General features: G+C 37.3%; 3 protein-coding genes across 3 annotated transcripts; all 3 read left to right on the top strand.

Annotated features, from left to right (window-relative positions):
* Positions 1–5,857: 5,857 nt before the first annotated feature.
* LOC117912227 (indole-3-acetic acid-amido synthetase GH3.17-like) lies at positions 5,858–8,841 on the top strand. Its single transcript, XM_034826742.1, has 4 exons — positions 5,858–6,458; positions 6,543–6,644; positions 6,754–7,598; positions 8,040–8,841. Exons 1-4 carry the CDS (start codon positions 6,157–6,159, stop codon positions 8,624–8,626), a joined length of 1,836 nt encoding a protein of 611 aa, XP_034682633.1. The 5' UTR covers positions 5,858–6,156; the 3' UTR covers positions 8,627–8,841.
* Positions 8,842–12,174: 3,333 nt separating this feature from the next.
* LOC117912219 lies at positions 12,175–21,055 on the top strand. Its single transcript, XM_034826732.1, has 4 exons — positions 12,175–13,496; positions 18,070–18,641; positions 18,741–18,960; positions 19,481–21,055. The coding sequence occupies exons 1-4, from the start codon at positions 12,270–12,272 to the stop codon at positions 20,825–20,827; spliced, it is 3,366 nt and encodes a 1,121-aa protein (XP_034682623.1). The 5' UTR covers positions 12,175–12,269; the 3' UTR covers positions 20,828–21,055.
* Positions 21,056–25,889: 4,834 nt separating this feature from the next.
* Positions 25,890–26,891, top strand: LOC117911453 (uncharacterized protein At4g14100-like). Its single transcript, XM_034825837.1, has 2 exons — positions 25,890–26,407; positions 26,591–26,891. Exons 1-2 carry the CDS (start codon positions 25,930–25,932, stop codon positions 26,767–26,769), a joined length of 657 nt encoding a protein of 218 aa, XP_034681728.1. The 5' UTR covers positions 25,890–25,929; the 3' UTR covers positions 26,770–26,891.
* Positions 26,892–27,432: the final 541 nt, after the last annotated feature.

The following is a 27,432-nucleotide window of genomic DNA, read 5'->3' as shown; positions in this document are numbered from 1 at the left end:
TAGACCGTTGGATTTTAATGAAATTAGATCTCAGCCTTTCATTCCCTAGGGCACCACAAATGGGACATACTCTTATATTTCACTTCTAGTCCCTGCACTATTCAATTTTTCGCTTTTTAACCCTGAAAAGTGGACCGACTTGGGTAGGTTTTCTGTCTTTAATTCCAGTGAGTTGGGCCCACGCCAAATCCAAAGTATTTGGATTAGGCCTTGACTAACGGCCAACGTTGAGCCAGGCCCGAAACTGGCCTGTGGCTGTGGGTGTGCTTGGGTAAGGCAAGTCTGACTGGGCAAGGGTTTGGGCCCAATGGCCCTTTAGGGTTTTCTTTGGACAAAATGAGTGTTATTTATTTATTTTTGACAAAACCAAGTCAACTGGTTTTTAAAATAATTTTGTATTATCCGTAACAAGAAAATAGGAAAAAAAAATTCACAATCATAAAACAAAAAAATGGCATTTTCAAATGATATCTCTTCATTGTTTTCAATTGTTTTTTTAAAAAGGAAATCTTAAGAAATAATTATAGGAATGATAAAAAAATAACGTCAAAAATATATTTAAAAACATAAAAAATAATAAAAACATTTTAAATATTTTATGAAACATTTTAAATTTTTAGTATTAAAGTTGTTTGATAAATCAACTTAAAATTTATTTTGAATCATCAAATTAACATTTTTATCCTCATAAATTATAATTAAGGTAAAGAAAGTCAAGTAATTGTGGAGATTAAGGAGTAACAAAGAAGCTTATGGAGGTAAGTAGGACAAATATGGATAAAATGATAAAATTAAGATGTAAATTTAAGAATAAGTTAATTATTTTTACTTATTATTTGGAGTTGTTTTTTATTTTAAGTCACACCATTAAGTTATTTTACCTAACATACTTAATTTACTTAATGACTTAAATTAAGTTATCAAATCGTTTTAAGTTATTAATTTGGTTTACCAAACGCTCACTCAATAACAATCTAACTAAATTAACTTAATAGTTTAATTTAAGTCATTAAATATGTTTTATAAAATAACTTAATTGTATCACTTAAAATATAAAAAAAAAATAACTTTAAGTAATAAGTAAAAACAATTAACTTATTTTATTTTATTTTTTATATTTTTTTACTCTCATTTTCCTTAAATACCTTCATTATATCTTTTGTTACTCCACGATCTTCATTATTATTTGATATCTTTTTCTTTAATTATAATTTATGAGAATAAATATGTCAATTTAATAATTTAAAACAAATTATAAGTTAATTTTATTAAACATTCTTAATACTTAAAGTAAAAATTAAATAATAAATTTTAAATCAACAACTTAAGTATATTTGAACTTAAAGTTAATTTAACTCATTAAATAATAAATATTAAGTTTTAGCGCATTATCTTAGAATCCGCCTTATTCTAATTATGTCTAGCCCAAAACATATCCACCCTGTTAGCATTGCTACCTTATTATGGGCCAATGCTCACCTTTCATATTGGACCTCAAAGCCTACCTCAACCAGCATAATATTTACAGGCCCAGCTTAGAGCCCTATTTTTGTGGCATCATATGAAGTCCAAAAGCCAGTCCACAATCCATACCCCATGCTACCTTTCTCTCTCTCTCTCTCTCTCTCTCTCTCTTCCTCCTCATGGAAGGGTTTTAAACTACTGTTTGTTTCTCTAACTGTCTTAATTTCCATGTGATTCGCCTTAAAAGAAATTCAAGCTCATGTGCTCCTTGGAGAAAGCTTTGCATTAATGGGGTTTATCAACAGAACATGCATACTACCTTTTTGTATACTATACATGATGAGCTGATCATAAAAATTCTTCAATATCAAACCCAAGCCATGAAGGAGGTGCCCATCATGAATTCACTTGGCTCAATAGTTCTAAAGTCTCTGAGCCACCAATCCCTTAAAGGGGATTATGTAATATACTTCATCTATTGGTTATGGGTGGTTGAAATATGCACTTCTATATCTTAATTGAGCACCGGTTTTTTTATGGTATTTTTATTCGAAGTCCTTTTAGTATAAGTATTTTCTTAATAAATATTTTTTTTAAATCACTTATTAAGTGCTTCTTTAAGAAATATTATAAGTAATTTTTCATATTTTTACAAGTATTTTCTAGTTGACAATGTTTTAGAAAGCACTTTTAAAATAAAAAGCGTTTTAAAAAAACCTAGAGTTTTAACAAAATTTAGGAAGCACTTTTAAAAAATTGAAAAATTAACTATAATTGTTTGTGAAGAAACACTTGACTGGTAATTTTTCAAGAAGAAAAAAAAAAAGCTTTTAAAGAAAACACTAACTAAATCACACTTGACTATAGGTGATGAGTGTGGAGTTTCAAAGAGAAATAATGAAAGTATGAGACCATCTTCCTGTACCTCACCGCCCTTCCTAATAATTACATCATGTGATAACCTTCTTCATGGACTGGTATTTTAATCCCTGGATTATAGATGTTATTATAGTATGCTGAAATGACTTAAAGCTCAACTTGATCCTTTTATATGGACCCTTTTAATTAGCCTTGGATCTGGCGACTTGGTCAATGTCTTCTACTCAGGAAATTAATTAAGTAAAATGGTGTCAATGCTGCAATATTAATGCAGAACTAAAAGGATTATGTTGTGGTGTAGCTTCTGCTTGAGGCCCGGTCTCTTGCCCACCAGCATACATGTTCATCCTATTATTTTAATGGAAACTGGCTAATCGGCAAGGTCTCTCAGTTTGACTAGCATATATGCAGTTTCAGAACATGTTCATGGAGAAAATGTTGGAGCAGAGCCCATGTGCTGAGCTTCATTAGATATGGTAAATGTTTCATCATTCAGCTTTGGGCAGCTTTCCATGACTTAAATCTCAAAAGGTTACTAGACCATGAGGAGGCAAATGGGAGGCTTGGCATTTAAGAGACCTTAAGAGAGGTTTTCAAGAACTTTTAGTTGTTTTTATTTATTTTCAGACATTGTTTTAAAAAATTATTATGTCATTATAAAGAATGCTTAAAAATAAAACATTATATTTTAGAAAATAGTAAACAGGTTAAGAATATTTTAATTTCCCGAGCAAACTTCTGTTTTATAAAATATCATAAAACAGTTTACAAAAACCCATATGAAGGAGAACCTTTGTATCTCTATCTGACTGCTCTAGGCTGCCGTTAGAAATGGGTCACTCTTTACCAGGGCTTAGCTGCCTGGGTTTTCCTTATTTTTTTTCCTTTTCCGATGGAACATGGTTTTTTAGTGTGTAAAGTTCATGGGCTTTCCTCATTGGCAGAAAGAGAACTTTCCAGGAACCTGCATGTTGTTAAGAAATTAAACTCATATTCAACACAAATTTCAATACATGCACACTGTGACCATCTTTCTGGTTGCACAATCCAATATTGGAATTCGACAGTTGATATCCTCTTTGCTTCATCTTATGCATTTGTGTAACTTAAACCATTGACTCAAGAAACTGGTCCAAGGCCATAGTTTCAGCACCTATATTTGGATGGGAAAGTTGATGCCAAATTGCTAATCTCAATAATGATAGGCTAAGTTGAACACACATATCACACACAGAAAGAGCTTTCCCACCCCTCTGGTCTCTCTCTCTCTCTCTCTCTTTCTCTCTCTCCCTTGTTTGGCTCCTCTTCCCTTGCCTGGTTCAAGGGCTTTCTGTCCCCTCCATAAGACATCTACTTTGTTTTTTTCTGTTAACATGAAGACCTGCCAAACCAAATCTAGCAAATCCCTATAAATATGTCATAATGTAACTTATTAACAGATTATTTTACAATTTTTCTCTCTTGGATTTGCTTTCCAAACAACCTGTACACAAAAATATTAGCACAAGGCAATGCTTTGATGGCACCAAATCCTATTCCTCTATAGCTACCTGAGGTAAGACCTAGTCCATGTGGTCCAGCTTGGTGCCCTCAATCCAATGAGATTGTCTATGACCCATCAAGAAGGGTCCAAAATTCAGGTCCTCCAAGCTCCATCAAAGTCCAAATTTTACAATCTAAACATATTGACAGAAAAAGGTTCTGGCAGTGTGCATTTTGCTGATGTGTTGCTAACAGAAATGACAAAACTGAAATCCATTTCTGACTGACTTCCAAAGATAAAGAGTTTTGGCTTTCCATGGAAATTGGATGCAGCCTAGAAAGATGGATTTAATGGGTTCTCCCCATTTGAATCCCCACAAAAGTCTGCTAACATAATTTTGATGATTCCACCTTTTGGTTCATTAATGTTGCCAGCCCATGTTCATATTATTCTGTTTCTCTGCTTTTTTGCATATTTTCTCCTTCATGGGGTTGAATTATCTTTAACAGAAACTAGTCCCTTGAATTTCATTGAGGGCCAAATGATGGAAACATGTCAGTAGAAGCAGAGCCAGTCTTCCTATCTATAATGCGACTAAACAATAGCAATGTGACAAATTTTTTGTGGTATGCATTCATGTTGACTGCAATAGTGCTATGAAGATTTCTAATAGTAGGCAATTAGGCATTGCAATCTTGGACTGTATTTTATGGATTATTAGTCTCCTCGACAAACTTTCACTCCATGATAGGCTATGTATAATGGAATCCGTGATCGTAAGGCTATGACTCTTAGCCCCATCAGTAGCAGGGGATGAGATAAGGATCCAGCAAATAAAAGTTATAATATTGCACAGCTTGAAAATTTTAAATGCGTTTGTAATCCAAATGAAGTGTTAGCAGAGCCAGCCCTGTTTTGTGTTGGATTACCATATATCTATGCATCCTTTTGCCTTTGATCAGTGGGAAGTTGGAAACTATACACTCCTCCATGCAGTTCATATGATATAGAACTTTGTTTTTTTTTCCAAGATTAAAGTATGACTATAAAGTCATAATATTAAAGGTTTTTTATGTTGTTTGTAGGATTGAAAGCCCCTCTAATTACTAGATTAGAAATAATATGTTGATTTGAGAATTTAAACAATGAGGTAACGTGTCATTAGCTTGAAAATATTTAATACTTAAGGAACCACAAAAGTCTTTGTGTGGGTCTTAAGTGTTGGAAACTTCCAAATAGCATCGCAGACACTCTTTTATCAGCTTGGAATTGATAAGAGGGTATCAGCCACATAGACCCCCTCTTGTTTTATAGCACATTTTTAGTGTAAGATGTGATGAGTAACAGTTCTGTGAGGTCATGGGATGGCTAATCCAGTGTGCTTTCATCACTTCACATGCATATATTGCCATGTGTAATGCCACCTAAAAACTCTACTATAATTAGCAAACCATGACTAAATCGATCAGAAAAACAGTATGGCATACCCTCTTGAAATGATGTATCCTGTTATGATTTATTGGCACAACACAAAAGCTGTAAAGCGAGCCACTCCATGATTGCCAATTTGATAACAGTGTCCTATTCTATTATGGGGTACTTGGATTCCTTCCTTAACCTTGTTGTTGAAAATCAATTTTTTTTTCCTTTTTAACATTCCATCTGCACAATTCTTTAATGTACTATGCAACTCTCAGCAACATGACACCATGGTTGAATATTTAAATCCCTGACTGAGGTTATCTTTAGAATATTAAGCTAATTAATGAGCCTTATGTCATACAAGACTTTTCTTAATTGCTTCTACAAAAGACTGATTGGAAATATAAGAGCTTGTAGGTAGTTTTGACCACTGATGGCAGCATCTTATCACAGGTTACCAGACAAGCCCACATGTGTAGGACCTTCATAGCCTCTGTTTCCCTTACATTTTTTTTTCTTTTATAGTTTTCAAATACATCAATTGAAAAAATCCCCTCCAAAATCAGTTATTAAACCTCCACCCCTCTCTCTACTCAGCAGCTACCTGGAAGCACAAGTCCAATGGTGGAGAGAGGCCCTTTAAATATGAGAGACTACCCTACTAGTCACAGTGCAGTAGCTTCTCCTCCTTTCTTCTCTGACCAACTTTCTTCTGGTTTTAGCTTATATATGACTACTTTGTAATTCAGTTAGCATGAAGAGAGGCTACTCTGATGATCGATCTTAGTCAACTTACCAAAAGAATTTCAACTTTTTATTCTTTTTTCATGTCCAACAGCAGATAAAGAGATGTTGTAGTGCTGCAAAAAGCTCCTTGAATTCTAAACCTTAAGTTCTATTGTTGCCTCATGCCATCAAGGATGTTGCTAAGCTGTGATCCACATGATAATGAAGCTGGCTTGATGCTTTTGGAAGACTTGACCACAAATGCAAACCAAGTACAATTGGAGGTGTTGGAGGAGATACTAACACAAAATGCAAATACAGAATATCTGAGGGGCTATCTCGATGGCCACTCTGATAAGGGACTTTTCAAGAAGAAAGTTCCTATTGTTAATTATGAAGACATCAAGCCTCATATCGAGCGAATTGCCAATGGAGAGCCATCAAGAATCATTTCAGCTCAACCCATCACTGAGCTCCTCACAAGGTAGTACAACTGCTTTTATCCTTTCTATGAAATCTTATTTCTCCAGGTTCTTTCTCAAAGTTCTTGGTCTCTTCTCTTGTGCAGCTCAGGAACTTCAGGGGGGCAGCCAAAGTTGATGCCTTCAACTGCTGAGGACTTGGACAGAAAGACATTCTTTTATAACATCCTTATACCTGTGATGAACAAGTGAGAAGCTTCTCTTCTTCTTTCTTCTCTCAAATTTTAGTACTGCTTGTTACATGAATGCAACAGTAAAAGGAACCCTCATCCAGAGATTCTACTTTTCCAATTTCAGGTATGTTGATGGCTTGGACCAAGGAAAAGGAATGTACCTGTTGTTTATCAAGCCAGAAATCAGTACCCCTTCTGGCCTGATGGCAAGACCAGTCCTCACCAGTTACTATAAGAGCAGTAACTTCAGAAACCGGCCTTTCAACCGGTTTAATGTTTACACAAGCCCTGATGAGACCATTTTGTGTTTGGACAGCAAGCAGAGCATGTACTGCCAATTGCTCTGCGGTTTAGTACAGCGGGATGAGGTGTTAAGGGTTGGTGCAGTTTTCGCATCTGCTTTCCTGCGGGCAATCAAATTCTTAGAGGATCATTGGAGGGAATTATGCTCTAACATAAGAACAGGTTGTGTCAGTGACTGGATCACAGACCCCAGTTGCAGAAATGCCGTGTCTTCATTTCTTAGCAAACCCCAACCTGATCTAGCAGATTTCATTGAGTTTGAGTGTAATGGGGAATCATGGGAAGGGATAATTAAGAAAATTTGGCCTAGAACAAAATACATAGAGGTCATAGTTACAGGGTCTATGGCCCAATATATCCCAACCCTCGAATTTTACAGTGGTGGGCTCCCTTTGGTTTCAACAATGTATGCTTCTTCTGAATGTTACTATGGGATCAATCTTAAACCATTAAGCAAGCCTTCTGATGTCTCTTACACTCTCCTCCCAAACATGGCCTACTTCGAGTTCCTCCCTGTACAGAAAAACAATGGGGAAGTGACTCAACAAGTCCAATGCAATGGTGGTTGCATAAAAAAGGAGGGTGAAAGGGTGGAAATAGAAGTTGTCAGTCTTGTAGATGTGAAGGTCGGTCACTATTATGAACTGGTTGTGACAACTTTTACAGGTGAGTTCTTCCTCCTCAGATCTGTCCCACATGCCTCATTTATGTCCTGCTCTTCATGTTCTTAACAGGAAAAACCTACTTCAGTCGCTGGTAAAAGGCTGGATTTCTATTTTCTATGAGTTTAACATTCAAAATGCAGTTAATAGAATACGTGAAAGCCTCTGTTTGTTCCAGTTCAGATAATGGTTTCCTGCATAATATCTGCTTTTTGGTAGCTAAACCTTACTGCTAAGTTTTTGATACATCTTTAGCAGCTAATTCTATATCACTGAGTTCTGTGGCCCACAATTTGGCTTTGTAGTGGGTGGGCTGTGAGTCACTCGATTATAATATTCAGCTAGTTTGTTAGACTTGCTTCACTTAGATGACCACATTAAATCCTTGTCAAAAGACTAACAGTTCAGAAGATCATTTCTCCATGTTTTTGTCATTTATTTTCAGGGCTCTATAGGTACAGAACTGGAGATATACTCATGGTGACTGGTTTCTACAACAATGCTCCTCAGTTTCGGTTTGTGCAAAGGAGGAATGTGGTTTTAAGCATTGACACTGATAAAACCAATGAAGAAGACCTCCTGAAAGCAGTGACACAAGCAAAGCTCCTGCTCGAGCCGTATGGCTTCCTTCTGACAGAATACACTAGCTATGCTGATACTTCCTCAATCCCTGGTCATTATGTACTGTTTTGGGAGCTCAAAACAAGAGGAAACAATGATTTATCCGAACCTGATCATACTATCATGGAGCAATGCTGCTCCACAGTGGAAGAATCACTGGATTCTGTTTATAGGAGGTGCAGGAGAAGAGATAATTCCATTGGACCACTGGAGATTAGGATAGTGAAGCCTGGCACATTCGATGCCCTCATGGACTTTTGTGTCTCTCAGGGTTCTTCTGTAAACCAATACAAAACACCCAGGTGCATCAAATCCAAAGAGGCCATTAAGATTTTGGACTCAAGGGTGGTGGGAAAAGTTTTCAGTAAAAAGGTTCCTTTCTGGGAGCCTTTCAAAATGGAAACAAAATGAATGACATTGACATAGTCATTGCTGGACACTGGCATGTATGTATGCTTCTGGGGTTGATTTTCTGGCCCTTGTGCCAAAAATCTGTGACAATTTGACAAGTAGAAGCATTTCTTTACCCTGTTCTATTGCCTCCCCATGTATGCTGGATTTGTATGAATTAGACTACTAGACATTCTGCCTCTGCATGTGCAATTGCAAACTCCCTTTATTCTCAACCTCTATGAATACTTTCCCTCTTATATTTCTTACCAGCATGAATAGTCCATACTGAAACATGACTATACATCCATTAATTAAAAGACACCGATCCATCAATGCACAATGATTAAAGCAATAAAACTAGTTGATGCTGATGAGGTAGTGTTTGATACCTTACAGATCAACTTCTTCTCCTTAACCTTGATAGTGGAGACGTGCTTTTGGGATGTCGCTTCACTTCCTTTCAGGCAAATTCAAAGGACCAATATCTAGGGGAAAGCAAAGATTCCACAAACAAAAACCAATATGTTCATGGAATAAGTCCCGTGGCCAACATGGGATATCTCAGATAGATGTGAAAGAAGAGGATAAGATAGAAGTCTAGACTCTGAAAAGGAAACCAAAGAGTCATCCCAATGAGCATAATCATCAATGATCTTGGGAAAAAGGGAGACTAATGCCATCATCCTTGGGAAGATACCACTGAGTGTGATTTGAAAGAAGGGAGGTCATGAGAAAAAAATGAAGATAGAATAAAAGTTTCCTTCTTCAAGTGTATTTCTTTTTTCACCAACTACTAAGAAAGGCATGGTTCAATTCATTTGCTAAACACAAACTGTTAGCACAAAGAATCCTAAATGGCTACCTAGATAGTAGAATTGGAACACAACCGTGAACGTAAAGAGAAACTACAGGCCAGAAACCAATACAAATGACAGGAGCTTATATGTGTGGTGCAGGGTGAAAGAAACCAAGGATGGATGGACATCCCCAGAACTAACTCAAGGCCAGTTTCTTTTCTTGTGGTCAGGGTTGCATGGAGAATAAAAGTCTTGGGACGGTCCCATGAGAATTTTAGCAGTGAGATAAACAAAATTCACATCCATATATAGCGTGTTTTCCATCACAAATCAAAAGAAGGCCATATAAAAATGGAAATACAGGCCAAGGCTAACATGCAGCCACGACTATAGGCACTTAGGCTGAGATCCATGAACCATGGACATAACAAGGGGGACAAGGAGAGCAACCCAAGGAGACAATAGGAACTGTTTATGCAGGGAGGCAATCAAAGTTCGTATAAGCAGGCTTTTTGGCTTTGTCTCAAGCATTTATGGGAAACATGTGGCCTCAACCACCACCAGCTCTACCCCATCAGCAGGGTTGGACCCTCTGCTCATCCATTCCTCTATTGATTACCCTGCAAAATAGATGGCTCCACAGCCATTTCTTCTCTTCTCTTCCTTTTTCCTTTTTGTTAGCTCAATATTAGTTGTTAACAGCAAATGCTTCTACCTTCACTTCACAATCAAGTACTTCCCCTCACTGTCCTGAGGATGTAGCAACACATCCCACCTTACTTCCTTAGCCAGCAACTGCTTCCATCCCTTCATTCCCTTTCCCATTTTAGGGTCCTAGAAGGCTAGAACCATTATTATTTGACCATTCCAGCGTGTATTAACTTGAAGAAAAACTGCAGAAGCCCCACACATCCTCTGATGGGTGGTCTATATTTACTGGGTCCATCTCAATATCTCAGCTTCCTGCTTACTACAAATCTGTTACCACTGCAGACAGTACAGAAAAACCAAAGCAGCAGCATAGGAGAAAAGCATATTAATTGGATTTACAATGAAAAAATGGGGGCTGGGGGTGATAATTGAAAATTTCAATGAATGTGTAAAGAAGAATATATAGGATTATGTTCATGGAGGTGAGGCCCAAGTATAAGATTGTGGTTGGCAATTGGCAACATTGGCTTGGCAGTTTGTTGAGGGTTATAAAGAGACCAAGCACACGTGTGTTGGGACTGGTATGCTGGGTATAATTAGGGGAAAAAGACAAGCTTTGTAGCTGTCTTGACTCGAATCCCTGGAGGGTTGTGCATCCCTTTAATGGGCCTACACCCCACCCTGCCCAGCATGCAAAATAGAAGGAGATTGGGACGTTTCCTTCTTCTTTCTTTTGCGATAAGGTCACGTCCCTATACCCATACAGTTTACATAAAGTGATAAGACTACACCGTGGGGCTTCCGTGCTTTTCCAGGGTCTTCACTCCACTCTTCCATGCTCCCCTCCTCTATTTTTGATTTTGATTAGCTAGATTGGTGGATATCTAGATTCGGCGCCCTTGTCTCATGCCCAAGCTCTCAGGGTACACCTTTGTTTTACAAGGAAGCCCATATAGCCCACGGCCTGCCCATCAAATCACAAAGCAATAGGGAAACAAATAGCCTTCTGCGGCCCATCCTCTCTTCTTCCTTGCTCCTTCGCTCCCAGAGCTTTTGCTGATTTATTCATTTTTCATGGTTAAGGGTTCAAATTTCTAGTCCCCGGGTTGGGCTTTCAGTAGCTCTATCGTTGTTTTGTCATATATGATTGAATTATTTGTAGTTTTAGAAAATCAATTTCATTCTCATTCTATTTTCCAACAGTTTTGTAAATTTCGGGTCTCAATTTGAATTTCTTTTATTGTTTCTTTTTTTTTTAAATTAAAAAAAGAAATTAGTAAAGACCAAAATGATTTTTGAAGGCATGTTTAGTAGTATTTCTATTTAAAATGCTTTTAATGAAAATGTTTTTTTTGGAAGTATTTTTCAAATAATCTCACTTATCAAATTTTTTTATTTAAAAAAAATTATGAGTGTTTCTTCAACTTTTTTGAAGTATTTTTTTAAAAATACATTTGACAGTGATTTTAAGAATTATTTATACCGTTTATAATACTTAAAATATATAAAAAAATTTAAGTACTAGAAAGATTAAGAACCCGTTTGATAGTAATTTTAGAAAACATTTATAATATTTTTAATACTTAAAATATTTTTTAAAATCACTATCAAATATACTTTAAATTCATTTTTTAAAATCACTATTAAATATACTCTAAATTTATTAAGTGCCTTATTCTTTTTCAAAAACATTTTTTCATAATAAAAGTGCTTTTTAAAGACGCTACTAAACTAACTTGAAATATATTCACCCAATTTAATTAATTCAATACCCACATCAATAGGCATCTCGCATTTAACAAAACATATGTAAATCCCCATGAAACCAAAGATATAACTAAGCAACCAATGGGTTTGAGTATTGGGCTAGGAGACAATTTAGTCCATGTGAGTTGTGGGCTCGTCGTTGTAAATGTTTGAAGCTGGCCCAAGGCCCATTCACCCACCTTGTCCAAGTGGCAGGTGCTGATTGGTTGAAAATTTTCAAAATAAGAAAGAAGCAAGGAGAAAGGGGCAAGCCCATTTGATTTGATATACGTTGGAGCCTACGGTCGATGATATAGTGGGGCTCATTAAATCATGATCCAACGGTGATAAGAGGCTTTGACAGGTCACGGCTATTGGATCTATGCCTTTGGATACCGGGGAGAGTACACAGATCAGACAGGCCACCGAGTTCCGAGAGCGAGCTCACTATCCCAATTCCGGCGAAAATGATGCCGCCGGAGCTTCAACCCCGGTCCTACCGTCCATTCATATCCTCCGCCAGCGCTCCTACTTTCTCCACCTTCAATGGCGGTTACTCTCCTGAACGAAGCCCTAACCCTAACCCTAACTCACCGTTCATGGGTAACGGCAGGTCAAGGTCTCTCAGCAAGTCTCGATTTTCTCCGTCTTCCTTCATACACAATGCGAGGATCGCGATCGCTCTCGTTCCCTGCGCCGCTTTCCTGCTGGACCTCGGCGGCACTCCCGTCGTGGCGACCCTAACCCTAGGTCTCATGATCGCTTACATCCTTGATTCTCTCAACTTCAAGTCCGGTTCGTTCTTTGGCGTCTGGTTCTCTCTCATCGCCGCCCAGATCGCCTTTTTTTTCAGTTCATCTATCTTCTCCACCTTCAATTCGATTCCTCTATCACTCCTCGCCGCCTTCCTCTGCGCTGAGACCAATTTCTTGATCGGTGTTTGGGCTTCGCTCCAGTTCAAGTGGATTCAAATCGAGAACCCTTCGATAGTTCTCGCTCTCGAGCGGCTTCTTTTCGCTTGTGTTCCTTTCGCGGCTTCGGCTCTTTTTGCCTGGGCAACTATCTCTGCAGTTGGTATGAACAACGCTTCTTACTATCTCATGGCGTTCAATTGTGTTTTCTACTGGGTTTTCTCGATTCCTCGCATTTCCTCGTTCAAAAACAAGCAGGAAGTGGGTTACCATGGCGGAGAAGTTCCCGATGATATTCTAATCCTCGGCCCCCTCGAGAGCTGTTTCCATACTTTGAATCTTCTGTTCTTTCCTCTGGTATTTCATATTGCGTCTCACTATTCGGTGATGTTCTTGTCAGCTGCTTCAGTTAGTGATCTGTTTCTCCTGTTCTTCATTCCTTTCTTATTCCTACTCTATGCCTCTACAAGAGGCGCACTTTGGTGGGTTACAAAGAATGCACACCAACTCCAGAGCATTCGTGTGGTGAATGGTGCTATTGCTTTGGTGGTGGTTGTAATTTGTTTGGAGATTAGAGTCGTTTTCCATTCATTTGGGCGGTACATTCAGGTGCCACCTCCATTGAATTATCTTCTTGTGACTACTACAATGCTGGGTGGGGCTTCTGCTGCTGGTGCATATGCTGTTGGTATGATTGGTGATGCTTTCAGCTCACTGGCATTTACAGCTTTGGCTGTACTAGTCAGTGCTGCTGGAGCAATTGTTGTTGGATTTCCTATATTGGTATGAATTTCATCTTCTAATGACTTATTCCCGTTTAATTTTATCTACATGGCTTGCATGTCTACGTTAAACCTTTGCACTGCAGTCTTTAATTTGAATGACTTGGCAAGGTGCTTAATTGGCACCTTATAAGGCTTAAAAACCTTTTTTTAAGTCAAGGTGGGATCTCACAATCAACAAACTCTCCCATCCAATTGAGGATCGATTTTGATATCATTTGTAACAATTTATTCCTCATGTATAGCTATTGTGCACTTTAAGCATAAAGTGCACACAGCCTTAAAACACATTCACATAGTTAAGAGAAGTCTATTATATATAAAAGTGTTAGGAACTTCCCTTCCTAATCCATGTGAGATGCATTTCATATGTAGCAGACTTGTTTTTATATGTAATGGACTCCTATTAGCCATTTGGATACATTTTGATGTTGTGCAAACTTTGGGCCCAAAGAGGAGAATATCTATATATATGAGATAACTGGTTTTGACCACTGGCCTGACCTTGACACCCAGCCCCAGAATCAATAGACCTCCTTTTTCCTTGCATCTCATAAATTTAGTTCTGCTGACCACTGTTTCCTAAAGTTCTTATTCATATATTTCCAATAACTGTGGGAAAAAAAATATTCACTTATATTTCTATTCTGCCATTGGGAGTAATTATGGGGCTAATTTGTTTAGTTCAGGTTCAAGTAAAAGCAAAGGGATGGGGAGGGCTTGTGGGGGGTTCCAGGTTCAAGTCCCAATGGGGACAAAAATTTACCTACCAAAAAAAAAAAAAAAGTTGTTTTGTTCTAAATAATGTAAGCTTTGTCTTGGCAAACCTTCCTCTCACGTTTGTAGTTTTTCCATATCGGGTTACCCTATTGGGTGATTTTGCTTAATAGGATAGGGTCTATTTGGCAGTGAGAATTAAAAAATGAATTTACTATTTTTTTTTATCATTTTTTATTTATGAAGTTTTATCTTTTTGGAAATCATGAAAAATAGTACTTTAGCATTTCCTATAAATTACTTATTCTCAGGAAATATTTTTGAAAGCATTTTTCTAAAATGTGTCATTCTTTCTATTTTTAAAACAGAATAATCTCATCAATCCATTTTTCCCTATATCTGTTGTATCTTACCAGCTTCTCTTCTTCAAAACCCTTTAGCTTCAAGGCTTTGAAGGCGATGCTGCATTATTTTCAGGATCAGAAGGAAGAATTATTTTTGGTACCATGGTGAAGAGATCCTAAGTTGTTAGGTTCTCAATACATCAACATGGATGCTTCTAGCAATGACATTATGTTTTTGGATAGGAAAATAGTAATCATTTTAACAGCACCAATAAAAGAAGGGTGCTCCAAAGTACAAAGGACATACCCAAGGGGTGTCAACCAGTAAAAAAAAAGGGAGAAAAAAAAAAGAACTTCTCTCCCATTATCTAGAAACCAACCAGTTAACTAGATCTAGAATAGACATTGAATTTGCATCCCTAAACCTTTTAGTGCACAACAATAGCGTACAAAAATGACAAACTAGGGAAATTTATCCAATTTTGCAATGTAGATGTAAATGTGTTTGAGTGGAATGGATTTGAAAGGAGAAAGGTGTTGGTTTGCGGTAGACTCTAAGACCTTTGATCTTTCCATCAAGGTGGTAAGAGGGAAGTTAAAGGGTCTCATTGTGGAAAGAGGCAAAGGCCTTTCTGCTTGGATTAGGTTTGGGGAGGTGAGTTTAGGTCGTTTGCTAGAAAGGGTGGAAGCCTGTTGCAGAGAGTTGCTAGAAGGGGTGGAAGCCTGTTGTAGAGAGGAAGGAGCATTGAGGTGGAACACTGTTTGGGAGGATGGTGGGAGGAGATTTCGTTTGGAGCGGTGTGCGAATGGAGTGAGGAGATGTATTTTTTTGTTCAGTGGTAGCTGAGGACACAAAGAAGTACTCTATGATTTTCCCAGAAAGGAGGGGCTTTCTTAGAGGATGGACCATTTTGATTACTTTATCCATTATTCTTCTTTTGGAGGTTTTTTTAATAGGCAAAGAAAGATATGTATTTATAAATAGTAAAAGAAAATGTACACCAAAGTACATAGGGCATATACATCAGGTACCCAGGGGTAAGACCTTGAAATTGAAGCCACAAAAATCACCCTCTCTCTCAACAAGAACCTAATATACAAAATCAACCAAAGTCATCGAGCCATCTCTTATACATGCTAACCCAAGCTGAATGGTTACAAATGAACGAATGTTTCAACTTTTGATCCATTTGTTCCTTGTTTTTCAAATGCTCTTTCGATTTTGTTCCTGCCAAATAGACCAAAACATTCAGAGAGGAGCGATCCTCCTCACCCTCATCCTTTTTCTTCCTACAGAGGTGTCATGCCATCTTGACAAAAGATCTTTTACCGTGGGTAGGGGCAAGCAAATTGTGTTGAATAAGGAGAACAACAACTACCATGTTTGGTGTAGACTCTAGTTGTTATTCTTGCCTAGCAAAAATATGGTCAAGATGGCAGACTCCACTAACATCTTTGCTTGGTACCAGGAGGGAGAATGTGGTCAATAGATTCCTCTTCAAGTTTACAAAGAAAACATCGATTCCCCAACAGCCACCCTCTTTTCTAGAGCTGATCTGGCATCAATACTTTACACCAGCTAGCCTCACATGCAAAAAAGCTCACGTTTGGAGTCTTATCTAGCGTGCTTTTAAGTCTGAATGAACTGCATTGTACCGAAGCAACTAGGGAATTTTTGAACTAAAAATTGTTTGTTTTGAGATTTTTTCCTTGGAATCTTAGGGTTCCCTAGGTAGTCCCTCCTCTTATCTCTAATTTAAAATCTTGTTCTTCTTCTCTTACTCCTCTCGAGCCTAATCCTTTTACTGTATCAATAATATCTCACCATCTTTCTTGTCAACACAACCTTTAGCCTGAAGGCTTCAAAGGCTGTCTTGCATTTCTCCCTTGTGTTAAAAAATTCATGGGAGAGAGGGTACCATCATTTGATCACAATGAGATATAAACAAACTGATTTTTCTGCCTACCATTCTCAACCATCTCCATCTTCTAGGATCAAGGGCAGAATTAGGGTGAAAGCTTCAGAATCCTTTTATGTATGGGTCCTTTCTGCTTATCTATATAAATTATTAGGAGGGAAAAAGCAATACAAAGAACTTATATTTTACATGCCTTTGGTCCGGTGTGATTGCTAACACCACACCCCCTTCCTCTTGCCCTTCCTGAAAACAATAAATAAATCCAACCATAAACGCCTGAGGAAAGTTGTGCATCTGTACAGTGTTTTCATGGTTGGCAGAAAACCAAGTTTTCTTTGTGTTAAAGTGAATTAGTGTGAAACCACATACACTCCAAATTTCTTCCATGACCAAGAAGCGCCATTATATCAACAAAAAATTGTCTAAAGTGGCCTTAAACTGTTCTGAAAAATGGTTATGCAGTGTCTCGTACTTAGCTGTCTTAAACAGGCTTACCATTTATGATTTGGACCATAAAACTCAATTTTCTTTTCACAATCCCAGAATGAATCTGGATGGTTGGTTGTTACATGGTGCAATTAACCATGTTCCTTCAAGACTGACCTTAGGAATTCCTATAGCCTATAATTAGCCTTCACAAGATGATTTTGAAGGCCTTGGCATGTTCCCCTTTTGCATATTTCATTAACAAAAACAGTTTTTGCATTATATTAATTTCTTCACTAGGTTGGCAATCAAGAATAAAACACACTTAGTTTGGTGGAGACTCGGTAACAATCAAGAACTGGAGTCTGTTAGTAAGAACATTTGTCTCAAATTTTCAAGTAATGTCACAGACACTTTTGAGGCTGAAGTAGGCCACAGTATGTGGAGTTAGTTTTCTAGGAATGGGTGCAGTATCTGCATCATGCATCTCCTCGGTAGAAAAGTTTGATTGAACCAAGTTCATAATTGATGGACCCACCTACCACATCTCAGAAAGTTCAGGAAATGCAGCCTGATGCCCTTTTAGGGTCCCACCTGTGACTTAATGAATCTCACCTCTGTTTCAGAGATGAGGCCCATGAATTAGCTTTTGATTAGAAATAGAATGGATGAAAGAGCATGGGAACTGAAGCTTGAAACAATCCCCATTATCATATAGATTCGTGAATGCCCTAGCCATTTTTTTAACGCGCTCAGCATCCGTGTACCAACTTTTATTTCTCATTTTTAGGGCCTCAATTTTATGCCCTTTCTCCTTACTAATGTGATTCTATGAAAATTCCAGATTATTTTCCCAAAAAGTGATCGAATCTACTCTCAATTCTGAACCAAAAAACGTCTTGTAGGAAGATTTCTTTCTATTGTCTAATCAAAGCCCTTTCTGGATTAATTGAAAAGAGCGAAGGATTGTTAAATAGGGTAGCTACTGGCATCCATTTATTATGGAAAAATATTTCTAAATATTGATCTTTGATTCCTATTAAGGCCATGAAAAATATGGTTGACTAAGTATTTTAATTTTCTACTTGAGAGAGATAGGCATAAATATTACATTTGACATTTTGAGTGTATTTCTCATTGAACTTCTTTTTCATATATTATGTCGCAGTTCCTTCCGCTACCTGCAGTTTCTGGTTTTTACTTGGCTCGCTTTTTTACAAAGAAGAGCCTGCCGTCATACTTTGCATTTGTTGTGCTTGGGAGTTTGATGGTCACATGGTTTGTGCTGCACAATTTCTGGGATCTCAATATTTGGTTGGCAGGCATGTCTTTGAAATCCTTCTGTAAGCTCATTCTTGTGGATGTTGTCCTGGCCATGGTCATTCCTGGTTTAGCTCTTCTTCCATCAAAACTTCATTTCTTGACTGAGGTTGGTTTGATCAGCCATGCATTGCTGCTATGTTACATTGAGAATCGATTCTTTAGTTACTCTAGCGTATACTATTATGGGTTGGATGAGGATGTGATGTATCCCAGCTATATGGTCATCATGACAACCTTTCTGGGTTTGGCTTTGGTGAGGAGATTATTGGTGGATCAAAGAATTGGACCAAAGGCAGTTTGGGTTTTGATTTGTCTGTACTCTTCAAAATTAGCCATGCTGTTTATCTCGTCAAAGTCAGTTGTATGGGTCACAGCTGTTCTTTTATTGGCGGTTTCTCCTCCATTGCTTCTTTACAAGTATGTACCAGGCATTTTTCATCTTCATGTTCAACCTTTTTGGACATCTTAATTCAGATGACATAGAGCTCATGAATTCTTTATTATTGACCTTTGCAGGGATAAGTCAAGAACGGCCTCAAAGATGAAAGCTTGGCAAGGTTATGCTCATGCTAGTGTGGTTGCTTTGTCTGTCTGGTTTTGCCGTGAAACAATTTTTGAAGCTCTCCAATGGTGGCATGGAAGACCTCCATCTGATGGTTTGCTTTTGGGTTTCTGTATTGTATTGACGGGATTGGCTTGTGTACCTATAGTTGCTGTCCATTTCTCACATGTCCTGGTACTGATAGTGATTTTGTTCTCACTTTCTTTATTTTGTTTTTATCCTTTAATAGAATTTGTTAGACCGAAAAGAAAAAAGAAACTGGGATATAAAAGGCTAGAACTGTTAACTTCATACTCTACTGCTCAAGTGAACACAGATATTTATGCAGCTAATGAATTCTGTTTCTCATGAATTTCTGTTAGTTTAGACTATATTCTCAAGAGCTGTATCATCTGAAGGGAAAAAGAACTTAAAATGATTTATTAATGGCATTAAATAGTGATAAGGGATTACCAATGGTTGCTGTCCTTTTGCTATTGGTACTTCTAGAAAGAAATGATCACTACTATCAATAATGAGTAGAGTTACTCTCATTAACTTTTGATTCTGCAGCATCTTGAAGAGTAAATAAGTAGCTTGATTTTCATGCATGTCATGATTCATCAAGCTTCTCTATTCAATTTAGATCTTCAATTAATGCAATATTTGATTACTCAGATTAACTGATTTACACTTTATCCTCTTCCTTTTGCAGTCTGCTAAGAGATGCTTAGTGCTAGTGGTGGCAACAGGTCTGCTGTTTATGCTAATGGAGCCTCCAATTCCATTATCATGGACTTACCGCTCTGACCTAATCAAAGCTGCCCGTCAGTCTTCTGATGACGTCTCCATCTATGGCTTTGTTGCCACAAAGCCTACATGGCCATCATGGCTGCTTATTGCAGCAATCCTGCTAACTCTAGCAGCAGTTACCTCTATCATCCCCATTAATTATATGGTTGAGTTGAGAGCGCTTTATTCAGTTGCCATAGGGATTGCTTTGGGTATCTACATATCTGCTGAGTACTTCCTTCAGGCTGCGGTCCTGCATGCCCTTATTGTTATAACCATGGTCTGTGCTTCTGTATTTGTGGTCTTCACTCACTTCCCATCTGCCTCAAGCACAAGGTTCCTGCCATGGGTTTTTGCCCTACTTGTGGCTCTCTTTCCTGTGACATATTTGCTAGAGGGCCAGATGAGAATCAAAAGCATCCTCGTGGATAGTGGAGTTGAAGACATGGTGGAGGAAGACTACAAACTCACTGCATTACTGGCAATTGAGGGAGCAAGAACATCTCTCCTTGGTCTATATGCAGCAATCTTTATGCTGATTGCACTGGAAATAAAGTTTGAACTAGCCTCACTTTTGCGGGAAAAGGCTTTTGAGAGGGGCGGGAGACATAATCAGTCTGCACAAAGCAGCTCTGCCAATTTCCCAGCTAAAATGAGGTTTATGCAACAGCGTAGGGCCTCTACTGTGCCTACCTTCACAATCAAGAGGATGGCAGCTGAGGGTGCCTGGATGCCTGCAGTTGGTAATGTTGCTACTGTGATGTGCTTTGCTATATGCCTGATCTTGAATGTCAATCTTACTGGAGGCTCAAACCGAGCAATATTCTTTCTGGCACCAATCCTACTGCTTCTCAACCAGGACTCTGATCTTGTTGCTGGATTTGGGGACAAGCAAAGGTATTTCCCTGTTACAATAGTTATTTCAGCCTACTTGGTTCTGACATCCTTGTACAGCATATGGGAAGATGTCTGGCATGGGAATGCTGGATGGGGCCTGGAAATTGGTGGGCCAGACTGGTTCTTTGCAGTCAAGAATTTAGCCCTCCTAATTCTTACATTCCCAAGCCATATCCTTTTCAACCGGTTTGTGTGGAGCTACACGAAGCAGACTGATTCAACGCCCTTGCTCACATTGCCCCTTAATCTGCCATCCATCATAATAACAGATGTGATAAAGGTTAAGATATTGGGACTATTAGGAATTATTTATTCCCTGGCCCAGTATCTAATCTCTAGACAACAGTATATCACTGGATTGAAGTATATTTAGACATACATACTCTGTACAATATGTTTTGGAAATTTTCAAGTGAGATCTTAAAGTTCAGGTTTGTTTGCCCACTCTCTCACTTGTCCTTACCTTAATTTGGGGCTTTTTGTATGCCCTGGGATGCACAAGCTACCCATTGTCTTTTGAGTTATTATAGCAAGCTCTTAAACTAAGACTGTTAAATGAATTAGCCTCCTAGCAAATTTATGGTCCTCAGTAATTCTTGAATTGGATTTGCAGCATGTGTAAATTTAGAATTTCTCTGAACATCTTCTGTGATGTATATTTAGAAGGGCCTTGTTCTGTTTGGAACATGTTACCACAGTTCAGAAAATTAGACCACTTGAAACCATTTCCAAAATCACTAGTTGGAATGACAACTAACTTCTCAGGGTAATGCTGATTTTTTCTATGCAACTCTTTAATGCAGTGGTATCATCATATTGCAGATTCATGACTATGCTTGCAATTTTCCTTCCACCTCCATTTACCATTTGAATTGTTTCATTCAAAGCAAGCTTTTGGTGTCATGTTCAGAATCCGAGTTAGATGGGTCCCTTTAACATGTTCTTTTCTTTTATTTTCTCCCTTTCTTCTTGTTTGGGGGGTGGGGTTGGTGTGGGAAGGAGAGGAAGGCGGGAAGGTTGGGTTTGTTCTGTATGCTGTATTGTTGGATGTTGTTGTATCACTATGATGGTAGTGTCAACAGTCTGACATCTCAATCCCAAGTTTCATGTCTTCCATAAAAGCTCAACCAGTTGAGAGTTTGCATTCGAGTTTTTAAGGCCTGGTGGTCCTTTGCAGTTTCTAACACAAGCAAACGCTGTAGATTGGTAGGTAAACAAATAGCTCCTAGCTTGGGGGAAGAGAACAATGTGTCTGTTGTAGCCTCAAGTTTCCCTTAGGCTTAGGAGACTGACTGGGTATGCCTTGTATTATTTGTAATACTTAAAAGGTAAAAACTATCTTTATAGGATACCAAAGGATGTCATTTTTATTGATCTTATTAAGGTTTGGAGCTTGAGGTTTGGGATTTTGGGTTGAGGGTTTAGTTTTAAATTTGAATAGATCTTTTCCAAATTAGCCAGTGAATACTTGTTTAGATGGGTTATAATTTGTCTTGGACACAAAAAGATGATTTGGGATGGGTGCACCATTGTAGAACTGTATGTCCCCTTTTGATCCGTTTGGTCGTGTCGGATCAGCAGTGATTTCCAGATGTTTTTTAGAAATGGTACAAATAGAATCAAGTAGTGTTTTTTGGCAGAAGCTGATGGATGAACGAAGGGACCGAGTGGCGTATAAAACCAATATAAAAACACTACTTTCACGATCAGAGTAAGCAAAAGTAAAATTTAGAATCGTACTCGAACCATTTATCATACCAATAGATGTGAGCAAGAGAGCATTTTTTGTTTTGTTATGTTTTCAAACTTTGGGCCAACAATCTCTCTCTGTCACCACTCACCGATGAGAAAACATAGGAACGCGGGTGAATAGTGTGGGATAGGCCACTTTTTAAGTGAATTTGCATTATGTGGGAAGATAAAAACCAAATCTGGTAAAAAATTTGTAGGCTCAAGTGCATACTTGATAGGAAGCAAGGGTCCCAGAGAAGATGTATACAAACATGAGATATATATAACAAACATCGAACTATGCATCAAGGTATATGCAAAGCACATGCATATTGCCTAAAGTGTGCCCAAATACATTCCTATAATACCAAAAGAAACATGCCAAAGGTAAAATACACATCATATAAGTCTCTCCCCTTTGGCATTATCAAAATGAGGCTGAAGGTGGAGGGAAATGGCAGCGGAGAAACTCCAACATCTGATCAAAACGAGACTGCTGCACCTCATCCCTTATGTCCAAAGCATCCATCAATGTATCCAAATGACCTCGCAGCTCATCATGGGAGGCCTTAGAATCAGCCCGGAGATCAACCAATTTCGTGCCAAGCTGCTCAACAGCAGTGGATAAAGTCTCCAAACGACTTGAGCACAAAACAAGCCTCTCCCCAAACTCCCCACCAAAGGGCTGTTGAACATCTGGCTGAGGCTGAGGCTGAGGCTCTGATCCATCCCATTCTTCCTCATCTTCATTTCTTGCCTTTGGAATCCAAACACCCCCTACCTCTCTGTATCCCATACTCCTGATTGTAGATTTGTTGTAGGTGTCCGTGGCTATGGGCCTGGAGAAATCCACCTCATCATCCATGGGAACCTTGAAGTGCTTAAAAATTTCGGTCAGAATCATCCCATACGGAAGGAATGCAGTTTTGTGATCTCGGCTATCAACCATGTGTCTAATCAACATATAACCCAGATTAAATCGCCTTCCTACCAACATACTATCCACAACAAAAACTTCCAAGGAGCTCACATCATCCCTGTGACCAGCTTTGGGCAAAATATTATATCCAACCATATGGTGTAAAATTCTAGCTTTCAAGGTCAAGTGCTTAGCATTCTCGGGTTGAGGATATCCACCAATTGAGGGTTATCACGAAGTTTCCTGCATGCTTCAAGGGATCAAAGTCCCCAGCAGTTGGCCAATTTTTCAATTCAAACACATGGGCTCCATCAGAAGGGATTCCTAGGATCTCACACAGTTCAGTAGGTAAAATCTGATTTTCTTCCCTTTAACAAAGATTTCAACTTGGCATTCATTGAGGTAGGTCAGATTTGAGTAAAAAAGCCGGACCAACCTATGATAAACGGGTTCTTTCTTGGTAACGATAGGTCCAATCTCCTGTAGAGAGAATCAAACCAGAAATCTCTCATGTTCATGAAAATTCACATTTCTGCCGGAAATCTCTCCTCTACTTGCAAAAATTCCATGGAAAGTAGTAGCCTGCTCTAGATTTGCAAAGAGGGAAGTGTCATACCGAGTCTCTACTCCTCCATCACTTTCATTTGGAGGAATTTTGCGGGTTTCTAAGTCTTTTGACAGGAAACGAAGGGTCGGATAGAAGTACTTAAAGACCCTTGTGCTTGTCCTTGCTAACGGTCAACTGCCAAGTCGTTAGCTGATTTTTTTTAAGCGATTGACCATGGGATGGGCCTCTCTCGGGCATTATAAGGTAGAGAATGTTTTAAAAAATAATAATTAAAAAAAAATTTGGGAATAAAATTCTGTTTAGAGAATTAAATATAAAAATAATTTTAAAATTTTATTTATTTTTAATATGAATGTAAAAGTTCTCAAAATATTATATATATATATATATATATATATATATATATATATATATATATATATATATTAAAAATTTTGAGAGAAAATGCCAAGACATAAAATAAGGAGAAGAAAAAGTAAATAAAAAATAAAAAATAAATTAAAGTTAATAAATTATTTTATCATATTTCTTTAAATAAATTATTATTTTTTTCATAGAGATATTAAATAATTTAAAATATATGAATTTTAATTAATTATAATTATTTTAGTATTTTTTTATGAATAATCAAATATAAAAAAAATAATATTTTTAAAATAATTTTTTTTGCCTCTCTTTTACAATTTTTTGAAATCCAACATAATATAAGATAAGAAACTTGAACCACTCTTCCATTCTATATTAAAAAGAGGTAAAGCGTGAAACTAAAACCTTTATACGTCTAAGAAAAAGACTAAAATGACCATGAATAAGATTACATAGAGAATCGTATAGAGAAAATTCATTATATATGTACACAAAAAAAAAATAAAAAAATGCAATCTGTGTTGAGAAATAAGAATGATATCACATTACATTTACTTAGACGACCTTGGTAAATTTGAAATTATGTGTAATCCTTGCATTTGAAACAAATTTTAAAATCCTATTCCATCTGAAATGTTAATTACAGTTATATCCTTGTGTCAAATCCAACGTATACACGAAAGGATCATAAAGCACATCCCTAGCATCATTAGGACCATCATTATAGCTCCACAAAATCATAATCTTAATTTGATCATATACAATTATATTTTATTTTACATAACTACAATAATCATTAAAATATGACATATCTAAAAATAATCGTTAGACTATTACGAGATTCTTGAACGAGAAAAATGATTCAATGACTTCAAAAGAATTGAAATAAAAATCGTATGAGGTGAAAATCTCATGTACGGTTCTGTAGAGTGACAATAAAAGTGACTTATCTGTCAACTTTTTCACTATCACCCCCAAAAAACCAAACTCTGTCTTACATAAAATTGTTAGAGTACGATTAACCTCTGGATTTGAAATCACTGCTTATATACTTGATATTGGTCATAATTCACAAGAACATTATGTAGTTTTAATAAGTAAGGGAAGGGTTAATGATTTACTCCGTGTGAGATATCACACTGTTCGAAGAACTCATATACGTTTTTGTGAATTATATATCATGAATAAGCTTGACTTATTTCATAATCATACTAGAGATTTTATTTAGCATGAAGATACTAAATAAATTGATTATCAACTATTCAACTTAAGGCTTTAAACTTTCATTAATTATAAATCAACCTACTTTTAAAATATTTATAAAAAATAATAATATTTAATAACAACCCCATTCCTTAAAAAAAATCATAATCATGTGAATACGAGAATCATAAGTAGTCTAAGTAGATTGAGTGATAATCATATGGATATAATACAATAATTAAATGGGTTATAAATATCAAGTCAAAATGATATCAACATTACACAACAAAAGAAATTAAACATGTCCAAAAAGGTTAGTTTGTATCGATTAAAAAAATGATTAACCTCAATCCAACCTCGTTAGTTTGTACCAATGTTACGTTTCTAGATATGCTGCCAAACACGTGCCAATAAAAATGTAGTGATCACCATCCAATACTCACTACGTGTCAAAATAATCTACACGATAAATGTAATTGAAGAGAAAAAGACATTTTCACAAATTCAAGGGATTATATTCACATGCGGGTGCATCAAGGATATAACAACAAAAATGTAATGGAAAAACGAACAAATGGTGGTCCCAAACAGTCTCTTTCACTCCCAGGCCCACCCTCTAGGCTCTAGATAATGGACCTTATATTATTAATTATTGGAGTGGAAACCGAAAAATCAGAGGGCGAACACGATGGCCTCCGCAACCAAACACCCCGCTATCCTCATCGTCTTCCTCATCCACTGTCTCTGCCTCTCACGCTCATCATCCAAATCCACAGACCCAACCCCAACGCCGGCTCCATGGCCCCCCCAATTCTACTCTCTCCTCTACATGAACGTCAATGGATCCAACCAAATCATCGATCTCTGGTACGATTGGCCAAAGGGTCGAAACCTAAACATCATACAGAACCAGCTGGGTAAGCGTCTCTACGACCTGGAATGGGACAATGGCACTTCTTTCTTCTACACATTGGACTCCACCCAGGAGTGTCGCACTAAACATTTTGAGGTGGGGATTCTTCGCCCTGACTGGCTGGACGGAGCCCACTATCTGGGTCAGCGCGAGGTCGATGGGTTCCTCTGCAACGTGTGGGAGAAGGTGGACTTCATTTGGTACTATGAAGATGTCGTCACCAAAAGGCCCGTCCACTGGCGCTTTTTCAACGGTAATCTTCGTTACTCTCATCATAGGAACCTTTCTGGCATTTTTTTAATTCAATTGCCACGAGACATAAATAGAAAATCCCCCATTTCTAAGCCCTGATTTGGGAAGTGGGCAGCAAATCTTTGATCCTGAATTTTCTTCAGTTTGTGTGGCTGGTCACTTTCTTGCTGTGAAATATCTGCAGGAATGTCTGCTCATGTGATGACGTTTAAAGAGGGGGCGGTGCGGGAGGATGAGAAATGGCAAGCCCCTGTCTACTGCTTCGGTACAACTGATCCAAAGGCGGAAACTACCAGTGCCGGCAATCCTCGGGAGAGGATGGTGGACGGAGCTCTGAGAGGTTCAATGAGCCTCTCGATGTAATCACTTTCTTCTACATCTACACACTGTGTGGAAATAAAATCTGATCTTTTTCTGTTTGATTGGTTATCCTTTGTTACTCTGGAATAAAGAATGTAAGCTAGGAATCAATTTCATTTCTTCCATTGGTTGGCATACTTGGATTGCTTGTGAGAATGAGAATGAGAATGAGAATAAAAGTTTCATTATTATAATAACAAAATCTAAATTTTATTAGAATTTTTATTTCTTTCTTTTATATTTTATTTCTTATCTACAGTGTTTTAACAATTATTTTTAAGAATAATTTTCCGATTTCTAAAATTTAAAAGAAAAAAAAATATGATTAATAATTATAAAATAATTTTTTTTTTATTCTTAACAACACAAAACATATTAAATAGTGTTTCGAATATGTTTTTACTTGTTTGTTAGAGTTATTTTAAAAAATAATTATATAAATATATAAAATAATTAAAAATAAAATATTAAATACTAAAAATTATTTTTAAAATATATTTAAGAATATATCAAATTCTCAACAAAACTTTTATTTTATAAAATATCATATTTTAAAATTGTTTTAAAAAATAATTAGCAAAGGGATCATTGGTTTTAATGAGTTTAAACGTTAAAAGCATCACTTCTTAACATTGATTCAAATATTTATGAGACACAAATATAGCA

This window comes from Vitis riparia, chromosome 1 (assembly GCF_004353265.1).
Source record: "Vitis riparia cultivar Riparia Gloire de Montpellier isolate 1030 chromosome 1, EGFV_Vit.rip_1.0, whole genome shotgun sequence".
NCBI classification, from domain to species: Eukaryota; Viridiplantae; Streptophyta; class Magnoliopsida; order Vitales; family Vitaceae; genus Vitis; species Vitis riparia.
The sequence above is the reverse complement of the archived record's forward strand: the minus strand, read 5'-3'. Positions and strand labels throughout refer to the sequence as shown.

Bases quoted from the DNA above. Each gene is read 5' to 3' on its own strand.
- LOC117912227 (XM_034826742.1), top strand. From the start codon at position 6,157: ATGCCATCAAGGATGTTGCTAAGCTGTGATCCACATGATAATGAAGCT. The intron at 6,459-6,542 runs GTAGTACAACTG...TCTCTTGTGCAG, and splicing joins ATCACTGAGCTCCTCACAAG to CTCAGGAACTTCAGGGGGGC. The intron at 6,645-6,753 runs GTGAGAAGCTTC...TTCCAATTTCAG, and splicing joins CTTATACCTGTGATGAACAA to GTATGTTGATGGCTTGGACC.
- LOC117912219 (XM_034826732.1), top strand. From the start codon at position 12,270: ATGATGCCGCCGGAGCTTCAACCCCGGTCCTACCGTCCATTCATATCC. The intron at 13,497-18,069 runs GTATGAATTTCA...ATTATGTCGCAG, and splicing joins TTGTTGGATTTCCTATATTG to TTCCTTCCGCTACCTGCAGT. The intron at 18,642-18,740 runs GTATGTACCAGG...TGACCTTTGCAG, and splicing joins CCTCCATTGCTTCTTTACAA to GGATAAGTCAAGAACGGCCT.
- LOC117911453 (XM_034825837.1), top strand. From the start codon at position 25,930: ATGGCCTCCGCAACCAAACACCCCGCTATCCTCATCGTCTTCCTCATC. The intron at 26,408-26,590 runs GTAATCTTCGTT...AAATATCTGCAG, and splicing joins CCACTGGCGCTTTTTCAACG to GAATGTCTGCTCATGTGATG.